At 39.5% G+C, this 10868-nt stretch overlaps 1 protein-coding gene across 1 annotated transcript in view; it reads left to right on the top strand.

Annotated features, from left to right (window-relative positions):
* Window positions 1-1880: 1880 nt before the first annotated feature.
* LOC122797126 (zinc finger protein 25-like) overlaps window positions 1881-10868 on the top strand; it is a 139525-nt gene continuing 130537 nt past the window's right edge. Inside the window, exon 1 of the mRNA XM_044065923.1 lies at window positions 1881-2055. Coding sequence (XP_043921858.1) covers window positions 2044-2055 — 12 coding nt within the window. The 5' untranslated portion in view covers window positions 1881-2043. The remainder of the gene's footprint in view (window positions 2056-10868) is intronic.

Genomic DNA, 10868 nt, shown 5'->3' with positions numbered 1-10868 from the left:
AGACAGTCATCAAGGCCATAGATGAGGAAAAGGTGGTTCACACAGCCTACCTTGACCTCGCCGAGGCTTTCAACACCATTACCCACTTGGGTATTACAGAAAAACTCACCAGCCTGAACATAAACCCCTACGTCACGAGATGGGTTGCCAACTGGCTTACAGACAGAACTTACACGGTAAGAATAGCGGACTCCAGGTCCGACTCTAAACCAGTCACAAGTGGTTTCCCACAAGGCTCGGTCCTGGGACCCCTACTGTTCGGCATATACTTCTCAGAAGTACAGGCAAACACAGGAGGACTATGGCTAACCAAGTTTGCCGATGATTGCAAACTGGGAGCCATAATTGACTCTCTGGCTGACAGGGACATCCTCCAAAAGGGCCTTACTGAGATGGACACCTGGTGTCAAAGTCATGGCCTCAAGCTAAATGCCAAAAAATGCATAGTCATCCAGTTTGGGAAAAACAAAACACCCACGAATTACCACACAGGTGGCAGCCCCCTTAATACAGAAGAGGTAATAAGAGATCTGGGGACCCAGATAGATAGTAATCTCTCCTTTGACAATCATATTGCCAAAGTAGTTAGGAAATCCTTCTATGTGGCCCATCTAATTACTAAAGGGCTCGCATCTAGAAATAAAGAGGTTATAGTGCCCCTCTACTCGTCACTCATTAGACCCATCATAGAGTACAATGCCCCATTTGGGATGTACCTCACAAGACACTTCCAACAGCTGGAAAGACCACAAAAGTACCTCACCAAGAGGATTACTGGCCTCAAACATATGTCCTATGCAGCCCAACTGAAAAAACTCCGGCTGTTCTCAGTGGCATATCGCTTACTCAGAGGTGATCTCTGCCTGACTTACAAAGCCATGTCCAACTTAGAATTGATGGACATGCTCCACCTAAAGACATCCAAGTCACTACGAGCCACGTGCTCTAGTGAGCTAAACCTCGCCACAACAATAAATAGAACGTACTGGAGGGATAGATTCCTATCACAGTGACTCCCCATGCTTTGGAACAAAATTCCAAATTACATCAGGCAGAGCCCCTCACTAACACTCTTCAAGAGAAACCTTGACGAGTGGATGGGTAACAGAAAATACACCCCTGGGATCACTTCATTGGCTCTGCTTGACAGAGGATCAGTTAATTAATCAATGGGGCGGCGAAAGCCGACACACTCTGGCTAGGCTTATAAATGCCCTCGGGCAGATAGCCTAGTACCTAGCTATGAACCTATGAACCTATTACTTTTGGCTTTGTCCAGATTTTTTTGTGCTAAGGGGTTGAGAGCTATGATATTAACTAATACAATGAAGGATAGTCTGAATAATTATGACAAGCACATTATTCCGTTAGAAGTACTGCTAAACAGGATCTTACACTTTCTTTCAGTTTGGAAGATAGTTATTTCAAAGGAATCATACACAGTATTTTATTACTATTTGGGGACTGATTAAATGTTTCAGTGTTAAGATTAAGAACTTGACAACATGATTTGCATATTTAAAACCTACAATAAATTTGTGTACAGCTCACAGCACCTAAATATAGCCAGGAGTTGAAAGAATTCTTCAAATTCATCTGTATCTTATGTGTGTGTGTGTGTGTGTGTGTGTGTGTGTGTGTGTTCGTTATTGTAACTGCAGCTTTGCTAACCCCATTAAAAATTGCAGTAAATAAAGGATGAAGAAAATAAGTACATTTTGTTTGACATAGTACACCATGCCAGCAAATGTTATATAAAAAAATAAAATGACCCCTTGATAATTAACAAAAAAAAAATACTGTCAGTTCTGCAGTCTTCTTCTTCTAACATGCTTCTTATTCTAAACATTTTCAGCTATTCCTAGTGTGTGCTGGGGACACATTATGGTGTTGAACAGGAAATGTGTTCATACTACGATCTTTAATAAAACTTTGGTACTGAAGTAGAAAGGAGTCTTAGAAATGTTTGTAATTTGACTTTTTCCCTCCTGAAAGCCAGTATATTTTCTGTGGTGTTAGCGAGTGACATTGAAACAGAGAACAATGAAGCTGGAGGTAAGGAATGTTATTAATTCACATTTATAGCTGCATTCCCTTTATACTGAGTTGTTGGGGGAGGGGATTTCTGTTTCATCACACAGACACCTACCCTGGGAACTGGTTTATCTGGCTACATATTCTACTCTGTCTTTATTGTAGATTCTGAGGGAAGCATGTTTTTAAATGATGGCTGTTTTGCAATATTTTAAACACAAGGCTGTAGATCTGTTGTTAAAACGGACCAAAGGCACATTTTTATAGATGTCTGTCTAGGAAATAAACACTGCTGTAATGTAGACTTTATGGCTCATTTGTTTTTATTTTTTATTTAATCAGATTATTCAGAAATGAGCAGATAATGTGTAGGTTACAGGTTAGAGTGCTATTATTGCAGTGTGACAGCTGTATTTGCATTTTTCTTTTTAAGGTTCACCCAGAAAACAGACATCTGCTCTAAGTAGTGTACTCCTTTTCTGTTGGGTTTATTACAGTTTGAGATTTACTATACATTTGCTCGTTGTCACTGTGTTTTATTACTATAGCTAAGCAAGGGTACAAAGGTAGTAGGTATGCTTTAACATATCTGTTTTGCTCAGTATGATATCTTTGAATTTTTATAAAAAAAAATCATGTTTTGCCATTTGTTTTAAGTTACATGTTCTATTATATTTTCTGTTTTTATATGGCATATGATGCAGATCATGACTCTGAATTGCCTCTTTTCTGTATGGGTAAATTATACTGATGAAGTTGCCAGAATTGCTTACAGCACTATAGATGAAATATGTACCAGCTGTCCATCAAGCTTCAGTTTCTGCTAGTGGTGTTTCTGATGAGACATTGCAGTATTTCATTCATCATCCTTACTGTCTTCTCATATTGTTTGCACAATTTTGGGTCACCTAATGGGACTGTATCCAAGTAGCTCACCTCTTTTACTCCTGATTATAATCCTTCTTTCCCATCTTCTGACCTCTCTATTTCTTAGGTGCCTTACCTTCAACTACTTCTAAATTTTTTCTACCACTCCATTTCAGGAAGGGTCAGTTGTATAACTGCTGCTCAGTGTGTCTTAAACCTAATGTAATGCTATGTATGTTTAACTTTGAAAATATTGTTATGTTTTGTAACGTGTTTTATAATAACTACTATATGTGCTAAATGCTGGTATTGCTTATGACTGTAATCTGCTTGAAACTAGCATTTACTACTGTTCAATGTGTATTATTATCTTGGAGCTTTTCTCCCCAGGCAGGGTTGCCCGACTTCCCACCAGCCAGGTAGGGACAAAAAAAAAGGTCTTTCACGGCAAGTGAAGACCAAAAGGTCTTGAATGCGGAACAGAGTTCCACATTAACGAACAGTAGCTCTGCACTAAGCACGGAGCTTCTCATGTTTAATGCAGGCCAGGATTTAAACCGGCAGGGCGGGACTCGGGATCAGGCTGCTGATCTTGGGACAGACCCGCCCAAATAGGGACGTCTGGCAACCTTGTCCCCAGGCCTCCAGTGAAAATGGACATGTATCCAGTCGGTCTATCCCGGTCAACAAATGTAAAATAAATAAATAAATCTTCCAAGGTGAATTATGTTGCTTTTTCTTTCTTTTTTTTACATTTAATAGCAGTATGTTTTGCCATTAGCATGTTTTAAATTGTTCTTGTTTACCTTTCATGCACATTGTCCCAGTTCTCTGGATGTATGTTTTCCCACTTATAATATGTAGTCTGCAGTGTTTGTATTGTAATTTATAGGGTATTGCTCTGAGTAATCTCTGCTATGGATTCTTTTTGGATCAGCCCATATCTTTTTTTTTAAAAAATACATTTAATCTACAATGTTTTGTACAATTTCTCCAGTATGACAAAGTCTGCGATCTTCTTTATGCTGTCATATTATCATCAGTGTTTGTAAACTTTATTTTTTCCAGGCCTTCTGACAGGTAATTTATAAATGCATTGAAAAGTATATGTCCAGGTATTCCATATGGCAACCTTTTCAGCTTCATTTATTGTGACTGACCTCTATATCCCATTGCCTGGCCCACATTTTTTTTTTCTTTTACCAACCTAACCCCACCTAAAAACCTATTTGTTCTGTTATCATTTATGTAGTATCCTTGACACGCTCCTAGGACCTACTCCAAGCTTTTCTGATTTGCTTTGTTACCATTTATGTGTACCACATCATTAGTTTTGCTAAACTCTTAAGAAGACCACACTTACTAGCCCTTCCCTATCTAATGCCATTGTTACCCAGGTAAGGAAGTTGTTTGGCTTGACCTTCCTTCGGTGAATCTGTACTGCTGTGGGTGCTCTGCTGCATAGGCTTCAGGTGTTTTAAAATTCTTTCCTTCAGCATTGATTCCATCTTTTTCATATAGCTGATATCACACAAAAAGGTTGGTAGTTTCCATCATTACTGTATAGCTAAGGTCACACAGAAAGGTTGGTAGTTTCCATCATTTCCCTATAGCTGAGGTCACACAGAGGGTCAGTAGATTCCATCACTTCCCTACAGCTGAGGTCACACAGAGGGGTTAGTAATTTCCATCCTTTCCTTACAGCTGAGGTTACACGGAGGTTTCAGTAGTTTCCATTATTTCTGTACACCTGAGTTTATGTAGTCATTTCCATCTTCTGACTTGATGTTACCATTGTGAAGGAAAGTCAGGTACGATCCTTCTGCTTACCAAGAAACATGCCTTCCTATGATTTGTTAAAAAGGTTGGCCAGAGCTATAACCAGTTCTCCTGTCAGTGCTTTAAGAATTCAGCTGTGAACCTCTCTGCTCCCACAGTTTAGAGGATGTAGTGCTGACTGTGACCCAGACAGTGCAAGTTTGGCTGGTGGCTCAGTTTGTGGAGCAGCCTGGCAGGGAAGTGGAAAAGAGTGGATATTTGTTAGTGGCTTGCTCCAAGAGGATCTGTGATCTGACATGCTCCAGTGATAGTGGAAGTGTGGTAATAGTGCGACAGATTGCCATTAAAAATTTGACATGGGGGTTGCTAAAGCTATCTGACACCGTGTATGATGATGTACGTGACATCAGTATCTTCATCCAGTTAGGTCATACAAAAAATCTCACAGCATCATGCTAACATCTGCTGTTTTCCTCAGATCCATCACCCTTTCCCAACCCACTGATGGAGCAGCACCAGCTTTGGGAGGGTGTGACTACAAGAAACACTGATGTAGAAAGGAGCAATGGAGGCTTACCTAGAGCAGGTTATGCTCAGGTGGAGGGCATGCTGGGGAGGGGAGGGGCAAAAAAAAGTGAATTTCAGATCACATTGCTTTGTGCATTGTTTCCCATTTTCATTCGGGACTCCTTCCTCTTGTCAGAGGAGTAAGATTCTCTGCCATATGTAGCAGTATACCTCTCAACTGTATCTATTTTGGAGGTACTCGCCTATTTTCAGTCTTAATTTATCCTTATGCATGATGTACTTATTTTGGAGATCTGTATCTATTTTCAGGCTTGATTTATCCCTTCATATGATTTTCTCAGTATCACCACCCATCATATGATTTTAAAGCCATTTCTTACACAGGAAGCCAGACTACATGACTAGCAGACTGGATTGTACCAATAATTTACAGAAAGAGGACGCACACTGTACATCTCCCCTCTTCAGAACATAAATGAATGACTTTGTGAGGCAGATTTTTTGAGTATATTTTATTAAAACCATCAGATTTTATACTGCTGTGTTAATACTATGCTTATGTTTTTCTCACCAGTTTGTTAAACTTGTGTTTGTATAGTATCCCCATAATTGTACATGAAGTAGGAAGAGTTGTGGCATTTATATTCAAATTATTTGCTAATTATGTGTCCAGATGTTTTTGCTTGATGTGCCTACTTTTCAAGAGCCTTTGTACATATCTTCAATGCCTGCAGGTTGACTGTTATATATGACAGCTATCCCTAGGTGGTTCTAATACGTGTCCCATCCCTTCCTTTGTCAGTACTAAGGAAAGTATCCATTTAGTACCTTTCTTTTCACGATCCTTAACTATAAAGCACCTAGTCCATTTAGTACCTTGCTTTTCACTATCCTTTCCTACAAAGCGCCTAGTCATCTTTCACATTTGTTGTATCTTTTCGACTTTTTCCCGGTTAGGGGTCACCACAGCGGAACTCCGGTCCGCTAATGATTGGCAGTAGATTTTTACGTACCGAGTTGCCAGCCCTGACGTACAATCTTCAATGAAGGTACGCCCATTCACGCATGTCTCCACACAGAAGACGCTTTAGCTGAGAATCGAACAGGACAACATCTTACTGTGAGGCGACAACGCTACCGCAACACCACCACCGCAGTAGTCATCTTTCACATCATTTCCGTAGTCTTTTCTGAGCTACAGTACTAGATTTCTAACAGTCTGGCTGTTTGACTGCAGTATTTTCTTGCCGTTGTCCATCAGTACCTTTATTCTATCCCAAGCACTGATCACTGCTATGTAGTTGTGGGATTTAGTGTCTGGCTACATAGAAGTAGAAGTGCGAGTTCCTAACCTGCATTACAGTTCAGAGCAGTAGCTAGCTAAACTGGTCCTCTTGGCAGTACTCATGCTGTCATTCTTCAAACAACTAAAGTGAATCCATTCAGTAGATGTACTAAAGTACTGAAAATACAACGCTCCCCCACACACATTTTCTGTGTGCCTGAGATAGTTATAAGCAAACATAAAATGAGGTGAGGGTGGTACTCGTGAATGCTGGAAGTCTGTGTAACAAAATGGGTCATTTTGAACTTATTCGTGTTCCTGCAGGGCACTGACATTTTCAAGAAACTGAACATATACATAAAAAAGATAAAAAAACACAAGTGAATTATTATCTTAAAAAAAAAAAAAAACTTTCTCAGAATAAGCAAGTATAAAATTTTGGAAAACACAACTCTTAAAGTAGTAGTCTCACAAAGTCAAAACTGTTGATAAAGACACTTCTGAACTGATGCATAACCATAAATCTAGAATTTGGTTCTGCAGATAGTCATGCTAGCTAGTAATGTTGCAAGTGTAATTTGCTTGACTCTATAATGGATTTTCATGCTCTGTTTAGAAATTTTCAGCAGAATGTTTTTCCTCTAGAAAATACTGATGGACAGAGAGGCTAACATGGTTATGGAAGAGCTGTGGGGTGTAACAGTTAAAAATGATTACCTACCATCCCCAAACATATGGGTCAGTGGGGAGGTTTAATTCTACTCTTACGACCTTGCTGCAGTTTAAACAGAAATTAATTTTTTAAATATATTTTTTAACTAGGGTAGAGCAGTGATCTTCATGGACTTTTTTCAGAACCAGCCTGGGAATGCTGTCCGGTTAAGTGGATTACTCATAGTCACATAATAATGCAAATGGAGGCTGAGGTGGATTGAACCCTCGACCCCAGGAAGCAGCTCATGTAACAGCTTATAGCCTTTGTCCTCTGTGTCAGCTGCTAGACTACCCTGTCTGTTCTTTACATGCAAAGAAGTGCCCCTAGAATCTACAGCATTTTTGCTATTGGAGCACTCTGTTGTCACAGGGTGAGGGGTCCCAAAATGAATTTGTGATGAGTGGGAGGGCAGATATGATTTCTTCATGGAGTCCATTTTGGGGTATATGTTGAGTGTTAGGACTAAGCATAGGGAGCTCATGTATTTGACTCTGAAGCACCTATCACAAGCAGAACAGCAACAAAATGTATATTAGGCATGGACATTGAGGACCTGAGAGATACACTCGGATAAAAGGTAATGGTACTTTTTCCTGTTACAAGTTGCAAGCAACATGAGAGGGTCATTCCACTGTCAAGAGAAAGGCAGTTGATGTCTGGTATGTGGTGAAATTGCAAGGCAAGAGGCAGGAAAAACAAATTCTACCATGACAAAAGATGGAGACCTACTAAAATAGACACTAATACTTAGTACTTACAATGGGCTACAACAGAAGTCTGAAGGGGTGCTGGTGGTAGATCTTCTCAGTGCAGCTCAAACTGATGCCCTCTGTCCATCATGGCAGCTGTCCCCTGCTCATGTTAAGTAAATTTGAGCAGTGCAGCAAGAGTTTGGGGCCATGATTTGTTGCCTGCTAATCAGAAATGTACACAACTTGTAGCATACCATGTAGACACAAGAACCCAGCTGCTAATCAAGCAGGTTCCTTACAGGTGCCTGAGTAAGCTAAGCAATTTATGTGGGAGGAACTGCAAGAGATGTCAAATCTGGGCGGTAATCCAAGAATCCAGCAGGACCAGGATTTCACCAGTGTTACTTTAATAAAAAATGGAGAGTAGCATTAGGTTTTCTGTAGCCTGTTGGAAGATGCAGTTGTGTATCCCACACCAAGTACAAACAGGGCTTTAGAGCAGATGATTGGGGCTAAGTATTTGACCACTGTATACCTGAGTAAAAGTTACTGGGTGGTTCCCTTGCCACCCACATTATGCAAGAGGTTAGCATTTGTTTGCCCCATTTGGGTAATACGAACTCACCAAAATGCCATTCGATATGAAGAATGGCCCTGTAACTTTCTGGAGGCTGACAGAGTGCATCCTAGCAGGAAATACAGATTATGCTTTAGCTGACATATGTTATTTCAATCTTTAGTTGATCCTGATGGTAATCCACACTAAATCAGGGACTTGCTGAACAGATTAAAAAGAGCACTATTAAAACGAACAGATGTTAAGTTACTTCTCCCATTCCTGCCTATCTTGGCCATCTGATGGCTGGTGACAATGTGGCCAGAGCTTGTCAAACTAGACATTATCCAGACATGGCCTTCACCTGTTTTCACAAAGCAGGCAATGACGTTCTTTGGGCTATTATGGTATTACTGAAAACTTTACCTTTTACTATATTACCATAACCACTTCTCTCACAGACCTTACCCCCTTTCTTGAAAAAAAAACTATCTTGCCTATTTTATTTTATTTTTTTATCTGGATACCATTATATGATCAAACTTTCTATAATCTCTCTTGTAGACCTTGAGTGGACCGTCTGTACTCTCTAGCTCTGGTTATAACCAGGGGTTTATTGTGAAGGAAAACATTTGAAAGGACAGACTGAGAGCTGTAAACCAGATTTCTTCAGAATATCCAGTAGTATACTATAGCTGTAAACCAGGAAGGGTAAAGAATTGTAGAAGTATGGAGAAGAAATGCTTGGAGATAGGTAGGGATAAAGCTTTTGAAGAGACCAAGCTATCTATTGGAAAATGCACAATAGTTATAGATCACAATCCTGTGAAGTAGTTAAACAGAGCCAGTGGGGAAGATGGTAAACGTCTTAGATGTAGTTTGGGATTACAGTCATATAACATATCAGGCTGGTACTGGAGTAGTATCTGTAATGCAAATACAGATGGTCTTCAAGACAGAGGACCGGGTAGTGTAACCTAAAATGTATCTGAACTTCGAAGGTTCTTCTTTGATGGTATAGCATTAAAAATTGCTTGAGGCCTACAAAGTGGGAACAGATGTTTAAAAATGGTGCTAAACTAAAGAAAATGCTTGCCTTTAGGAGGCAAATATCCGAGACTGAGTGAAGCTTGCAAAAGCCTTTCAGTAAATCACATAGGAAGCTATATTATTGTGATTTTTTTAAAGGCTGTATAACAATAATAAAAATCCAGTAAATCTTGCGGAATGTAGACTGTGTACCAGAGCTGATAGATACTGAAACTAAATATGGCTTTACAACTATGCTTACTTGTGTGATTTTTTTTAAAGACTATAAAAGAAGAAAAACTCTAGTAAATCTTGCAACATGTAGAATGTATATTAGAACTTTTAGAAACTGAAACTAAATCTGGATTTGCAAATTTGCACTTATTTGCAGTGCCTTCTGCTCAAAGAATGGTTTGCCATATTGGGACACTGCCTTCCTTTGTGAGTTAATAGACTGTTGAAACAGGAAAAACATTGCCATATTTTAACTAAACAGGTAATTCTGCCTGTGCTTGTTTAGCCAGTTTATGTACTGCCTTATTTCTGAACTGTGCAAGTGAGCCGCATTCCTGGCTGCCGCTCATGCAGGAGGCTTCATTGTCTGAGAAATTATGCTACTGCTATTTGGGCTGATTAGTTAGAGGTAAATAAGAAAATAGAGAATGTTTTAGCTACTTGTTATACATCCAGAGAACCTATTTGAGCTCCTCTGTATATCATTTAGTTATGTATATCTTGTTTTTTTATGAAGTGCGTTGCTTATTTTGTGTTTATTTAGAGTAAAGAGTTCTATTATTTGATTTTAAACACTTGTGGCTGACAGTTAATTTATTAGTTTAAGGATGGGTGCTTTGAACTGGTGTAATTTGTCTGTTGGCTTCTGCCACGCTACTCTTGTCATGCTGATAGCTGATGGTTTATTTATTAGTCTAAGGATGAGTGCTTTGAGCTGGTGTAATTTGTCTATTGGCTTCTGCCATGCCATTGGTTTCATGCTGCTGCTTAACTATCTGTTTACTTTAAAGGTAAAGAGAAATTGTGTTCTTTGTGTGTTGGAGTGATCTTCATGATGGCAGCTTTACAGCAAATACAATGAAGGGGGTGTTGGTACTTAAGAGGTATTATAACATGACCCCCCCATTAATATTCCAAAACGTGCATGCTGATTGGCCAGCGTGCACGTTGTAAATCGACTTACACTAATGGAAAAAGGTCCGGTCGCCCGGACTTTTTCCATTAGTATAAGTCTCTTTTAAAACACTGTCTCGCTATGTTAAAAGAGTTTAACATAGCGACACAGGTTTAAAAAAAGCAACGGAGATCTCCGTTGCTTTTTTTAAAGCTGTCTCACTATGTTAAACTCCTTTAACATAACGGCACAGT

Source organism: Protopterus annectens, chromosome 3.part0, assembly GCF_019279795.1.
Source record: "Protopterus annectens isolate FY-2018-M chromosome 3.part0, PAN1.0, whole genome shotgun sequence".
Classification (NCBI taxonomy): domain Eukaryota; kingdom Metazoa; phylum Chordata; order Ceratodontiformes; family Protopteridae; genus Protopterus; species Protopterus annectens.
The sequence above is the reverse complement of the archived record's forward strand: the minus strand, read 5'-3'. Positions and strand labels throughout refer to the sequence as shown.